We start from the raw sequence: 15,577 nt of genomic DNA, 5'->3' as shown, positions 1-15,577 counted from the left end.
TCTAGGGATCTTAAAGTGAGTTCTTTGTGTTGTGTGGCCTATGGGTTCTGTGGGGAGTACGTGTAGTGTCGAGCATGATATATAGGATAGGGTGTATTTAATTGAAATGGGCGAAGTCTCTGCACGGATGAGTTTCTGTATTGCAGATATATTTGTGCACTGCAATATGTGTCTAGGTGGTGTGTGATGAGTCTAGGTGTTATGCAGAGATCTGTGTGCTAGATGCTTCTGGGTGTTGTGGGCTAAGTGTAGTCGACACGGGAATTGTAAGGAACCTGTGGTGAGAGTATGAGTTGTGATGTGATTCTGTGCTTTATGGGTGTATACTCTATATGTTGTGGGTTAATTCTAATTATTTTAGATTGAGTCTTACTATTATGGTCCAGTTCCATGTGTAGAAACAACAACAACAATAAGAAGAAGATCAATTAACATCGATAACACTGATTCTGTGCCAGGCATTGTTCCAAACACTTTAGAAGACATTCACTCATTTATTCCTCTTAACAGCCCTAACAAGTACCATTATTATTCCCAATTGATACCTGAGGAAAACAAGGCACAGAGAGGTTAAGAAACTTTTCCAACTTTACACAATTAGTAAATCATACATGTGGGATTGGAATCCAGACAGCCTGAATCCTAAATGTAAGGTTTTAACCACAACGTAGACTGTCCCTTTGTTTTGGGGTGTACTGTGCATGTCTTCAGGCATGTCTCTGGGCCTTGTGGGGTATCAAGATGTTGTGGCATGTCTTTGGTTGCAGAGTACCTAGGGACCGTCAGATTTATCCAAGTATGGTGGGGTTTATCTGTGAGTTGCGCGGTGGGTCTTGTTGAAAGGGCATTGCTTTATATCAAGTTTAGAAGTTGAGATGCTAATATTTGCACTGCATGGAAAGGCTCTCTGTTGTGGCCAACTGTGTAATTTGTGTGTCAAGCTTCTGCTTTGAAAGAAAGATGTGTGGCAATGTGATTTTGTAAGCTGTTTATAGGAGTACCTATTTTGAAAGGCATGTTTATTGATTGTGAGTCTAGTCCTTGGATTATGGCATGTTGGTGTCTTGTGGAATGAATGTGGGTATCATTGTCCAAGTCTGTGCTTTATAGAGGAAGTCTGTAAATTATGAGTTGTGAGGGAACCATGTGCACTGCGGGAAATGTGTATATGTTGTAGGGGGTCTCCAGGTATTCTGAGGCTAATTGCTGCATGGGGTGGTGCATTGTAGGATGTCTGTGTGTTATAGGGTGTGTGTGTGGGAGTTGGTGTGGTGTGGAGTATGTCTGTGCATATTGGGTCTATCTGTGCTCATCGGAAGTGTCTTTGCGTTGTAGGGCACATCTGTGCATTGGAGACAAGTGGGCATTTTGGAAGGGGACAAGTTTGTGCATTGTACAGTGAGGGTGTGTGTTACGCAATGCTGGTAAATCTTCTCTGTACATATTAAAGTACCTCCAGGTGCCTTGGGAGATGTGACATGTATCATGGAGTAGTCTCTATATTCCTGAGGGAAACCCGAGTTTATGGGGAAAGCTCTTATGTTGTGGGTTTAGTGTGTGTGTCATAATGTAATTCCATGTATTGTATAGGGCATGTGTGTGCATGCTAAGCTGCTTTGGAGCAAGTTTATGTACTGGAGAGCAAGTCTAGGCGTTTGGGATGAGTCTGTATATCATGGTAAGTTCGCATCGTAGAGCACCCCTTAATTGTTGAGTGAGTCTGCGTTGTAGGATGAGTCAGTATCTTGGTACAAGTGTTATAAACTTAGGAGCATAAATTTTGGAGCATGTCTGTGAATAGCAGATATATCCACAGATGCAACAAAAATTTGTGTGTGGAAGGGTGTGTTTGTGTAATATAGGGCTTATCGCTGAGCTGTAGGGTGCGTGTGTGTGTGTGTGTGTGTGTGTGTTGTGAGTCTGTGTCTTGTGGGGTGTACCTAGGTGTTATGCATACAGCCTGGGCACTGTGGGATGAGTCTGTGTATCATGGAGCAGGGCTGCGCATTGTACAACAGATTTCTTAATTGTGACACAGTTCTGTGTGTTTTGAGTGGTATCTGGTTTAGGCTTCTGTCTGTACTCTGTCGGGTGTGTGTGGGTGTTGTGGTTGGGTATCTGTATGTTGTAGAGTGTTTCTAGGTATTTGGGGCTAGTCTATGTACCATGTGGTGAATCTTTGTGCTGTCAGATGATTCTAGGTACTTGAAGTAGGCTCTTTTCGCTTTAGTAGTAATAGTGGTGGTCGGGGGGTGAGAGTAACACATTAACAATTATAATAGCTCCTATGTGCCAGGCATTGTACGAAGCACTTAACATATCTTAATTCATTTAATACTCACAACTACCCTTTTGAGTCAGTATTAGTGTTATCTTTGCTTTACAGATGAGCAAACTAAAGAACAGAGAAATATACTTACCCAAGGTGATACAATTAGAAAGGGATGGAACCCAGATTCAAATCCAGGTAGTGTGGGTCCAGAGGCCTTGCTCTTAACCATTACACAAGCTGCGTATCTGCTGTAGGCCAGAGTTGTAACCCAATAGTATGGTAAAGCATGTCTGTAAACTATGATGGAGATCTTTGCATTGCAGGGTTATATGTGTATTATATGTCTACACACTTGGGAATCTTAGTGTGTACTGTAGGTTTTCCACTTTCGAGTAAGTCTGTGTTGTGATGCAATTTGGGGTATTGTGGAAAAAAATCTAGAGGGTGCCAAAAAAATGTATACACATTTTAAGAAAGAAAAACTGTATTACAATTGTAATACTCAATATACACCAATAACAAAAGATGAATACAAGTGACGTTTGACTTCTGCAATGACAAGAGGTGCTCAAAGTGGTTCCCATCAGCGTCTGGACACTTCTGATTACAGCAAACTACTGCTTGAGCAACACTGACCAAAGTGTCCACTTGTATACATTTTTTGGCACCCCTGGTATGTGTTTATAGACATGCCTGTGAATTGTAAGTTGTGTGGGTGTGATTATGATGTGGGGCAAGTCTACGTCCCAAAGGGCTTTTCTGTACACTTAGGGTGACTCTCAGTGTTCAGTGGTGTTTGTGTGTGTATATTGATGGGAAAATCTAGGCATTTTGGTGGAATCCTGTTCATGGTTGTGTATATCTTGTTTATGGGCAGCAGTGTGAGCAGTGAAACCGGTCTATGTCCTTTGAGGTAAACCTGGCAGGTGGAGAGCAAATGGTTGCATGTGTTTTGGGACATAGGTTTGCACTGTGCCATCACCTTAAAGAGTGTAGTTTGGGGGAAGTGAATCTGTATGGTGTGCTGTGACACAATTCTGTGCATTCTAAGGGTGGAGTGTTGTGCCGTGGGATGTGTTTGTATGGATGGGTTGCATCTCTGTTGTGAGATGAGTGCGAGTATTGTGAATCACGTCTGCAACAATGCCCTGAGGGACAGATCAGAACACTTTGGAGGACGATTAGGTATTGCTGTGGCATGAGTGTGTCTCTTGTGGAATGAGTCTTTCCATCGTAGGGCCAATTTGCACACTGTAGTGCAATGTTACGCATTGTGAGGTGTGTCTATTCATTGCAGAGTGTGTCTGAAGAATTTGAGGTGTGTTTTGTTGACACAGGGCCACAGTGTGCGTTGTGTGGGAATTGTATGTTTGGTGCAGGTCTGGATATTGTAGGGCACATGAATGCACCATCGGGCCAGTATCCGCATTATGTGGTAACTATGTTTGTTGGGAAGTGAGCTGGTGTATTGAGGGATAAGTTTGTGTGTTGCAGTGCAATGCCATGCATCATGGGGGGATATACATGCTGTATTAGGTACTACTGCATCTCTGTGCTATGGGTTTAATCTGTGTACCATGGGGTGAGTCCTCAAGCCGTGGGGAGAGTCTGCCTTGGGGGGAAGCTGTGCATACTAGGGCCAGTTTGTTGGAGATGGGGAGGGCCTGTGTCCTATGGAAACAGTTTATGTTTGTGGGGTGGGTCTACAGGCTTTAGGGAGAGTCTGTGTGCTGTGGGGCATCTCAGTTTGGGGGCCAGACTGTGTTCTGTGGGGAGAATCTTTTGGCTGTGAGGAGAATCTGTGTATTATGGGAGACTCTGTGCCATGGGTTTAGTCTGTGTTTTTGTGGGGTGACTCTGCTTGATCTGAGCAATATCTGTGTACTATGGGGCAAATCTGCGTCCTCTTGGGTTGGTGTGGGTGTCATGGAGTAAGTCTGTTTGTTGTGGCAGTTTTTGTACGTCTGTGTGGGTCTTCCAGCTGTGTCATGGACTGTGTTCTGGGGGGACATCTGTGTTCTTTGGACAGTCCGTGAGCTCTGGTGGGAATGTGTGTGTTGTGGGTAGAGTCTGTGCTCTGTGGGTAGAGTCTGTGTGATATGGGGTGAGGCTGTGTGCCCTGAGGAGGGACTGCATGCTCCAGGAAGTGTCTTCATGCCAGGAGATGTGTCTTCAAGCATGGCGGGAGTCTGTCTGTGTGCTGTGGGATGGAGTCTGTGTGCTCTGGTCAGGGTCAATGTGATGTGAGGAGAGTCTGTGCCGTGGGGAGACTCAGTGATGGGCTTAGCTAGTGGGGCATTCAGAGAATCTATGTGCTGTGGGAAGTCTGTGTGCTACGGGCAGAGCTCACGTGCTATGGTAAGAGTTTGTGTCCTATGGGGAGGATTTGTGTGCTGCAGGGTGCGCCTGCGTCCTGTACAGTGAGTCTTTTGGCCTTGAGAATATGCGTGCTCTTGGGAGACTCTGCTGTGCGGGGTGAGGCTGTGTGCTCTAAATAGACTCTGTGTGCTAGGGGAAAGGCCTGTGTGATATGAGGACAGTCTGTGATTTCAGGATGGTCCATGTGTCATGGGTAGAGTCTTTATGGTAGGCAGAGTCTGTGTCCCTTAGGGGGGATTTTTTGCCTTGGGGAGAATATATGTGCCTCCATGTGAGTCTCAGTGATATGAGAAATGTCTGTGTGCTATGGGGTAAGTCTTTGTGCTGTGATGTTTGTCTGTGTGTCATGAGAAGAGTCTACGTACTGTAGGGTAAATGTGTGTTTGTGTTATTTAGCCAGTGGATATTAGAGAGTGAGTGTGTACATAGCAGCACGAGTCTGTTTCAGGGCAAGCCTCCTTCAATATCAATAAATAATAATGGCCAACACTTATACAATGATTACCATTGCTAGACACTGTCCTAAAGGTGCTATTATTATCCCCATTTTGCATGAGGAAACTGAGGCACAGAAAGATTAATTCAACTATAGTAAGTGGTAGGTTTGAAACCAGGCAGTCTGTTTTCTGTGCGTACATTGCTATGAATCTCCTCAGCGCTCTGAGAGTCTCAGTGGCCTCAAACATTGGGAAGACTTCGTAGTCACTGGTGGACATAATGAGGGCAGGTAATCTGGGAGGAAGATAAAGGAAGTACCTCAAAGCCTTCCAAGGATTAAAAAAAAAAAACGCAATTTTTTTTTTTTACAATAACAATGGGGATAACATGTTTTACAATAACGTTCTATTTACAATAACGGGGGCAATTTAGCCAAGAAAAGCTGACATCATGACGGCAGAATAATTCCTTCAGTCACTGAGGCTCCCAAGACCCCTCCTTTGCCTCTATTGCTGCATTCTGCCACTGCAGAGGGGAGCAAATGCGCAAGTCCTGGCAAGCTTCCGTTGCCAGGGAAACCAGCCTCCAGTTACAAACAAATCACAGCCTAATGCAGCAAGTCAAGAAATGACTGGGGCTGTGGCTGTGAGCCAAAGGAGCCCCTTGCAATAAAAGTGGGGAAAGCACTCTCCCACCCATGCCAACTTTTTTTCTTTCAGAATCAGTAAAGGCTAGAGGCCAGCTCAGAAGTCAATAGGGAAAGAAGGCTGTGTTGGGTTTGGGAATGGAGGGTCAACAGTGGGTGGCAGGTGACTTTAATAGTCAAATATTTCTGTGAGCAACATTTAACCCATCTCCCACTAAAAGACTCTGTGTTTTATTCTTGAGCCTTCCACCTGCAGCGAAAAGAGGTGAACCACTGGGGTGTGTCCTTTATCTGTAAGAGATGGTGGCAGTGGAGGCATAGATTGGGACTCACCCTACTGCCTTTAAACCCTTAGATCAGAATACTGCCAGCAACAGGCTGGCAAACATTATTTATTTCTGCTCCTCATACATTTCTTACATATCCCTCTTATACCATTCTAGAAAATTCCAGGAACTGAGTCCAGACAGCTTTAATTCTCCGAGTACCTGAGGAGTAGAAAAAGAGGTTGAAGGAAGAAATTTAGGAGTAGCACTAACCCTGTGGGAGGGGAGGGCATTTTTTGAACACACAATTAGAATGTCAGGTGTGTCCAAGAGGAATAGCACATCTGGTACAGTGGTTTTATATATACGAATTCCTCAATTTTAATTTGTAAAAAAAGAATTCTCATAACAATTTTAAATAGTTAAAATTTTAAAATCCTGTTTAAAAACCACTGTTCTAAACTGCATGTGCCTAGAATTCTTGAAGGGCATAAGCATGAACATGATGCTTTAGAATGCTTCCAGAAGCTGTAAGAACGTAGGGATACTATTGTGGAATGTAACCATCTTAGGTAGAGAAACAATGGCTGACCTATGGAAAGCTACACCCTACGTAATGAGAACAGTTGTTGCCATTTCAAATCAGTGGAGGAAGGTTGGATTAGTCAATAAATGATGCTGAAACAATTGGTGACCTATTTGGAAAAAAAATAAAATTAGACCCTACTTCATACCATATACCAAGAGGAATTCCAGATGATCAGAGTTAATTGTAAAAAATGAAGCAATGAAATGACTAGGAAAAAAATACAAGTGAATATACTCATCAGAGGAAAGAAAGAAATCACAAAATCAAAAATTGATAGTTGTGGATATTTAAAAATGTAAAGCTATGACATGTAACTATAACCCCACCATAAATGATTAAAAAAATCAACAGGCAAACAACAACTGAAAAATAACGTTTTTACCACATATGATAAATAAATTAGGCGATATATATGGGGTTGGAGGTTGAGGGGAGAAACCGTAAACTGCGTCATACCATTTGATCCAGGAATTCCATGCCCACAAATTTTTCCTAGGGGAAAAAAACAAAAACACACAGAGATTTATATGGAAAGATATTCCTTGAGTTATAATAGCAAAAATTACACATATAAACAAACACTCAATAATTGGACATTTAGTGGGACACCTATATGATCAAAAATTATGCCTCCACAAAACATCACATTTCTTGTGGGATATTTAAAAATATGGGAAATTTCTCCCAATATGTTGTTCAATAACTAAATCAGGTTGAAAACTATATGTACATCTGATCTTCATTTTATATACAAATATAGATTTCTATTTCTATGAATTTATTTGCATGCATTGAGAGAGGAGAGATTGACAGTAATTATGTTAATAGTGATTATCTCTATGTTATGGGATTCTGGGTAATTTTTATAGTCATCTTTAAATTTTTCCAAATTTATACAGTGACGTGAGGTTTTTTTATAATTAAAGGGAAAAGATGGCATTTTAAACAAGATATTTTAATAAGTGTTATATAAGTGGTGGGGAGCACAGAAAAGAAAGTCTTAGAATAAAGACAATAAAAAGCAAAGACTGAATGTACCAATGTATACCCACGGAGGGTCAAGCAAAACTAACTCAGTATGTACTCCATAAAAATTACGGAAATATTTGCATGCTAGTAGGTACAGAATTTCTTCTACAAGATGGACTCCTGGAAAATTTTCTTTAGTACACCAGAGAATAGTCACATGTCCCTGGATGCGTCAGTCATTCTCTTTGCTGCAGTGCTCTGTTCAACACCCCTCCCTTTGCCTTCAACATGTTCTCCCCCTTCCCCCCTACAAAACATGCTACCAGCAGACATTTTCAGCCTGAAAAAATGGTCCATCTTGTGGACTTTCTTTTAAGCATTTTCAATCTTAGTTTTCTTCCTGGATTTTATCATCTAACTCAAAAATCTACCTATCTTTTTTTCCCCTTTCTTCCTGTTGAAGTGTCAAAACAATCTGAATTTCAAAGAAATGAAAAACCACGACTTTAGATATGTTTTTCTTTTTTCTTGCAGAAATAGATCTACAACAGCCATTTCCAGGTAAAGGACACACAAAAGCTTACACCTTTTTCAGGCACATTTCAGCAACAAACAGAAAAGCTTTGTTGATAGGAATCTCTGCTATCCTTCTCACATCCCTTTTCGAAGAAAGAAACACTGAGAATATTCTGTCTTTACTGCACAAATTGATGTCCACATATACAAATGAATCATTTTCAAGATAAAGGCGCAGTCACAATATTCATTACTTCTTTTTTTGTGATTTTTCATCCTAAAACCAATTCTTGATCTTTCCCATTCAACACACGTTCATCTCTCACATGAAGTAATGAATGCAAACATCATAGGCTGCCCTCGTTCTCATTTTCTCTCCTGTACAGACATCCAGTCACATGATTTTCTTAATTTAAAAAAATGAGGAATGGTGTCCTTTTCCCTATTGCAAAATAACATTTTTCTTCTCATGCTCTCTCCATACTGTGAAAGGAAATCAGAATTTAGAATATCTTGAATCGTAACCCATTTCATCATGCCTAATCCAAACATTGTAAAGCTGAGATACCATTCTGAATGCAATTTGTCTTTTCAGTGACATCTTCGTCAACTCTTATTTTGGGAAATATCTTACCAGAATCATAAGGGAGAAGTTTCTATATTTTCTTCCAGCAACTCATTCACCACTTAAGAAACAAGCTTTAAACTAGAAAAGTGACTGTGGAACATTTAGAATTTAATACATTTTCCCAATGCCTCTGACTAGAGTCAGAAATTCCTATACAGTTCTGTATTATTGTATTCCATCAAAACATGTCACTTGCTTTAGAAAGCGTATTTGGGGTATCTATTTTACAAAATATTTCTCAGCTACTTACCAGCAGCACGCGTTCTGCGTCTGTACCAGCTCTGAGTTTGTCGCAGTGACGGGCGGGGGGGAAAGCCGCAGCAGCCACTTGAAAGTGGGCTGTGCTCTGGAGAAGGGATAAACTCTATGGAAAGAAATGAAATGCCTTGGGATTAGCCTCAAAATTCCTCCAAAAACATAAAATCATATTAAGCATTACATGTTTAAAAGTACATGCTCATCAAAGGACAAATTTTAACAGCTAAACCTCTGATCTAAAATGCACTTAAATTGCCTTGATTTCCAGTGGAACCCCTACGATGCCATGGGCTTTTGGCTCTCCCGTCTCCTAGCAACAGTCTCATTAATGTTTTTTTCTGCAGTGGTCCTACTAGGCATCAGACAAGGTCTAGTCTCTGGTAGTGAGCATTACCATTTTGTTGGTCAATATGTGTTTTCCCCAGGTAAGTAATAAGGAGAGTCAAGCATTCAATAACAAGTTCTCAGAAGATTTTGGTTTCAAATGACATTCGATTCAAAGGACATAGATTGTTCTTGTCCCTTCCCTTGGTGCAATGCTGTCATTAGACCCTGGACCTAAAGGTGAGCCTCAGCAAAAGATGCCTAGCCCCTTCTGTAATCCCCAAATTACACAATGTCCCACAACTAGAAATCTAGGTCCTGAACTAGTGTTGTTATCCACTGTGCTCAGAGAAAAAAACACAATGCATGGAATTCATATGTATTCTTAGCCCTGTCACCATGACCTTTACCCATCCGCATGGCTACTGGAGGTATATGTCATAAAAACAGTGGATGAAATATAACCAGATAAAAGACAACCCATTTATCTACAATTATTAACATGTAAAATATTGACTATATGTTAAGGAAATAAGAGCAGATTCCTATACAGTATGCATAATATGATCACTTTTATATCTTATCTGGATAGGAATAAATGTACATAAAGAGATCCGGAAGGATATATACCAAAATGTTAAGGGTGATTATGTCTGGGTTTTCTATGGATAGTAGAATTTGAGTGGAGTTCAAATTGTTTTTCTTTTTGATTATCTATTTAATAACTTTCTGCAATTAACATATATCCCTTAGGTTATCAAAAGAGAACCATCACAACAATGTGAATGTACTTAAAGCCACTAAACTATACACCTAAAATAGTTAAAATTAAAATTTGTTATGTATATTTTATGTATATGTATGTATAAAAAAGAGAGCAAGAATTATTTATTTACCCCAAAAACATGTATTGAGTCTCACCACATTCAAAATCTGTACTGAGGCAGAGATTAGAAAAATGAATAAAACACAGTCGCTTCCTCTTCGAAAAGTTTGTAATCTAATGAACAACTATCCCCCAAACTTTTTTTAAATTAAAGTTTATTGGGGTGACAATTGTTAGTAAAGTTACATAGGCTTCAGGTATACAACTCTGCAATATATCATTTATATATCACATGGTGTGTTCAGTATGGGTTTTTATCATATATGACATTAAGAAATACAGGTATTTTGCTAACATCCTTTATTTCAAATTTCACCAATTTTGGCTAACATTTATAATTAGGGTTGTTACATTGTCTGCCTAAAAATATTGAACTCCCAGTGGGTGGAAGAAGTAAATAAATATTAACTTTTAATATGTAAATATACATGTGCATTTGTATACTTGTATAGAATTGTCATATTTCACAAAGGCGGGGTAGAGAAACTGTTCTAGATTACAGAAGATTAGAGATATGACAAAAAAAGAGATATGACACCAAATACGATGTGTGATCTTTGATTGGATCCTGAATAGAAAATAAAACAGCTATAAAAGACATTTTGGGAACAATTGGAACATTTGAATATAGACTAGATATTAGATAACATTAGATCAATGTAATAGTTGTTTGGTATGATAACATAGAATGATGAACTTGTTCTCATGAGACACATGCTGAAGTAAGTACTGAGAGGTGAAATGCCATAATGTCTACAAATCACTGAAATGCTTTAGAAAAAATATCAGAGAGAAAGATATACAAAGCAAATGTAGAAATATGTTAATAATTGGTAAATCTACCAAAATAATGAAAATGATTGTTGCACAATAATTAGATTTAAAGCTAAAATTCATAAACGTCTTGGAATGAATGACAATTGGAGTTGTGATCCCTCAGAGCTTTCCATACTGACCAATTGGATGATGAATACTTGACATGCGCCATCTAGTGGCGAAATCCTGATTTACTACTCCCGAAACATTTCTAAAGAACACAATTTGACAATTTGACAATATTAACTACCCACTAGATATTACTATCATTTGATTGCAACAAATAAATAAAAATCAAGTTGTTTCTTATTACTGTATATCAATAGAGTTAAAAGGTTCCCTTAAATTTCAGTATTTGTTCTTGGTTATAGGGGAATGCCTCTGCTCAGGTGTCTTAACAACATGGCATGTGTCCACATAGGCCCCACAGGCAAGGTTCAAATGCAAGCTCACATAAGTCTGTGAATGAAATGTCCTGTGAATGTCCTTGGAACATGGCAAGACAATCAGTCTTGTGAGGTCTGTTCTTCACCACCTCCCTATCTTGTGGAGAGCTGCCAGGAGGCACTTTCTCATCCACATCCCTCATTCTGGTGAGGCATGGGACTTGCCATCTTGCTTCTTCCCTTAGGGTACAACTTCCAGTTATAAAACCAACTAGATATAATATGGAAACAATTCCTCCATGATAGAGTGAGTCACTGCTCATGTCATCTGTCATCTTGTCCCTGTGATTCATTGTCATCCTCAGGGACTAAGGATGTGAGGAGCTTGCACCATGCTGATCTTCTGAGCTTGCTTTTGCTGTCTTTGTAAGTGATAGACGGTTTGCATCCATTTGGCTCACTGTCGCCATACCCACTGAGTAATATGGCAAAGTAGCATGCCAAACCTAGCAGCTCCTGTGGCTCGGAGACTGCGTCATTGCTTGGCAAAATGTATCTACAAATGTGTGTGTGTGTGTGTGTGTGTGTGTGTGTGTGTGTGTGTGTACAAAAAGAGAGAGAGTGCACAAACTTCATACATTCTGGTGAAACTTGAAAGCTTTCTTTTTGAAATTGGAAACAAGAGGAGTGTTGTTGCTTTTATAATTTCTATTCAAGATTGTGCCAGGGTGGGGGTGAGGGGGAGGGCAGTGGCCAGTGTTGTAAAATTACACAAAGAGGTAAAAGGAATGAAGAGTAACATGATGAGATTAACACAGGCACCCAAGTAACAACTTACTCATAAGTAAAGGAGTAAAAATCATGAAGATAAAACTACATGGCTCCATTGTGAGTCCAACACATTGCTTCAAGCCAAGTATGCAGAGTTGGCTCTCAGCAAACACCCCTTTTCCCTCCCAGCCATCCTGGTGCAGTGGCTCTTGATTTGATTTGCCTGCTTAGTCACCTAATGGAAACTTCCAGTCCCACTCAGGAGCCAACCTGAAGAGGCTCCTAATGGGAATCAAAACATCATCATCATAATGACTGCAATGCATCAAATATATGAAAATCAAAATTAACCCCCCAAATCATTGGTTACCATTGGTAACAACCCTTATTCTGAAAATTGAAAGGGAAACATTCAAGCATTTATCTTAACTCTCCTGTGCAGACCGTATTTCAACATAATCAAGTAGCTAATAAGCGGAAGCTCTTTTTCTTTTTCTTTTTTAGAAAATTTCCAGCTAATAAATACAGAAGGAATGAGAGAATTGGGGGTGGGGAATCGCCATTTTGCAACTCTCAGCAAAACAATGAATCTAGGCAACAATCTTCAATAGCTGCCAAAACCAGTTAGTGAACAATTAATGAGGGACTTCTTTTTAAACAACAAAAATAACTTCCCAGGCCGAGTCCCCCCACTATCTTTTATCATGCTAGTAGAATTGTTTTATGAAGTCTGAAAGGATAGCAGGAGAAGAGAAAATTACAGCTCTATCTTATGTTCTAGAATTCCACCATTTCCAAACAAGATATTAATATTTCCATTGGTGAGTTCTGGAAAGGATATTTATACCAAAGGAGGGACTCTATTCTAGGCCTGGACTAAATTATTCCCTGATTTAAATGTAATCCCATCGAAATATTTGAAATAAAGTAAACTGTTTAAGAAGGATCCTCAAGATAGAAATCTGGGATTCTGGACTGTTCGGGCAGGTCTTCAGTGCTACTGTTTGTGTGAGACCCGTGGGACTTTGGAGCTGATCTCTGGATCCCCATTTAGGACAAGGATGAGAGAAACACTGAGAATGGCTGGCAGAACTGGAAACACATTCCACTGAGGCTGTATCCGGAGCTGTTGACGTTCCCCACGCCTGGTACTGCTACCAAAACATGGCTCTAATTTCTTTTAAATCAGGAGGTAAAAGAGAACATGATGGTGTTTGCAACCTAATACCTAGGAAATCTGAGAGTGTAACGCATTTACCAACGTTTCTTTGCATAAAAGGAAGGTCAGTTGAATTTTCCAGCCATTTGTATATATCAGAACACAGCCTCTAGCATGGGTCCAGCATAAACAAAATCACAGAAGATCACTTAGGAAGCTCAACTCTTCTGCTGAGAATTTGGACAAAAGTGAATTCTATCTGAATTCAAAGGCTTTTGTTATGAGGAGAAGAAAAGGCCCAGAATGGGAGCTTATGGTTAAACCATGTAGAAGCATTAATGACTAAAAAGTAAGGAGAAAGAAAGAGAGCACCATGAGCAAGAGAGTAATGAAAATTAGTGAAGATCCTGAGATGGTTCTCTTTAGTCTGTCCTTCTCCAGATTAAACATCAAAATTTCATGAGCTGCTCCTCATATGAGAGAAGTTTTTCAGAACTTTTCATCATTTTGAATCTTGTCTTCAGGAGATCCTTTAGTGAGTCTTTCAGAAGGTGGTATTACAATCACATCAAAATAGACCAGATTTTTCCTGAAGAACACTGAGAAGACTAGTGTTGCTATTTCTGATGATCAAACATACTTCTGGACACTCTAGAGCAAAGCACGGGGCAGAGGGGAAAGCCAAATATTTCACTAGGCGCTGTGGGTGAACAGTGAGTGAGACAGACAAGGTCCATGCCGTAAAAAGAGCTTACAAGTTTAACAGAGAAGACAAACCAATACAAGGAATCAAACGAATAATAAGAATGTAAGATAGTGATGAAGGCTACAAAGAAAATAAACAGAGCAATATGATAGCATACCTGGGTGGTCAAGAAAGGCCACTCTGAGAGAGTGCCATTTGCAGAGAGACTTAGATGACGAGGAATAAGTCCAGAAACTATATGCGGAAGCACTTCCTGGGCTGATAGAACAGCCAGGGCAGATGTCCTGAGAATGAACCTGTCCAGGGACAAAAAGATGAAAAACGATAGGAGATAAAACCCAAGTCAACTGCAACTGAAAAATACATTGAAAAATAAAATTAAAAATAATTTTAAAAACAGGAAGACAAGGGTCAGCTCGTTCGAAATGCAAATAAACTTGGATATCTGATTGCAATGGGAAGCTATTACAGGGTCTTAAGCAGGTAAATTACATGATATGATTTATGAGCAAAACTGAGGTTTCTCTAAAGAAGGAGAAATTCTGCCTGTGGACTGCAGTGTCAGCTCCTGTCCAAGAGTTTCCAGCCTGCCAGCATGCTCTACAGATTTCAGACTTGTGAAGCCTATCTCCAGTTATGTGAGGCAATTTCTTGATGTCATATTTATGATATCATATGTATGTAAATATACAGAGGGTGCCAAAAAATGTATACACATTTTAAGAAAGGAAAACTGTATTAAAATTGTAATACTCAATATGTACTGATAACAAAAGATGAACACAAGTCACGTTTGACTTCTGCAATGACAAGAGGTGTTCAAAGTGGTTACCATCAGCGTCCAGACACTTCTGATGACGGCGAACTACTGCTTGAGCAACGCTGACCAGTGTCCACTTGTGTACATTTTTTGGCACCCCCGGTATAGATAGATATATAGAAGATATATATTTGATATTATACATATACATTATCTCTCTTACTGGTTTGTTTCTCTGATAGAATCCTGACTTATACACTGATTAGAGCATCAGTGCCCATTGGGAGGTTGACAGTCCAAAACTAAGTCAAAAGAGACCAAACATCAGAGTCAGTCCACGTCCAAAGACAAACCAATATGAAAAGAAGGAGTCAGACCTGTAATTCTAAGAAACCAGGGCAGAGATAGAGTGAGAACCAAGGCCTCACATGGATCATTCGCAGTCAGAGAGTCATGGGAGAAAGACATGAATGGGTGTTAGAGGAACAAAGCTAAAGCTTGCCATCATCAACTGCATAGGGGCATCAGGTCGATTCTACATTGATCATCCACATAGTATTTGTAAAGGATAGCTGAGCGTTGGTGCTCTCACATAGGGCAGGCAGAGCTCCATGTCTCATCTCGGGTTTTAGGAGGATCTCAAGACCTACAGGTTCACTTTCTTCTAAGTGGCTGTGGAAGAGAGGCAGCCTGAAACTGCTTTGAGCATGATGAGAACTTCTGGGTGGGGCAAGGACAAGGGCAAGGGCCAAGAACCTCCTTGCATGCTGTCCACTTTTCATTCTCATTTTCACATGTTATGGCTATC

The 15,577-nt window shown here is 40.1% G+C and overlaps 1 protein-coding gene across 1 annotated transcript in view; it reads right to left on the bottom strand.

Moving 5' to 3' along the window:
- The window catches only part of LOC148754685 (uncharacterized), a 55,769-nt gene extending 43,926 nt beyond the window's left edge, over positions 1 to 11,843 (bottom strand). The window contains exons 1-3 of the mRNA XM_088794766.1: positions 11,835 to 11,843; positions 8,954 to 9,067; positions 7,047 to 7,082 (exon numbers count right to left, since the gene is read on the bottom strand). Coding sequence (XP_088650892.1) covers positions 7,047 to 7,082; positions 8,954 to 9,067; positions 11,835 to 11,843 — 159 coding nt within the window. The remainder of the gene's footprint in view (positions 1 to 7,046; positions 7,083 to 8,953; positions 9,068 to 11,834) is intronic.
- Between the last annotated feature and the right edge of the window lie 3,734 nt (positions 11,844 to 15,577).

Source organism: Rhinolophus sinicus, chromosome 18 (assembly GCF_057876585.1).
Source record: "Rhinolophus sinicus isolate RSI-liver-muscle chromosome 18, RSI-T2T, whole genome shotgun sequence".
Taxonomy (NCBI): Eukaryota; Metazoa; Chordata; class Mammalia; order Chiroptera; family Rhinolophidae; genus Rhinolophus; species Rhinolophus sinicus.
This window is presented reverse-complemented; position numbering and strand designations above follow the sequence as displayed.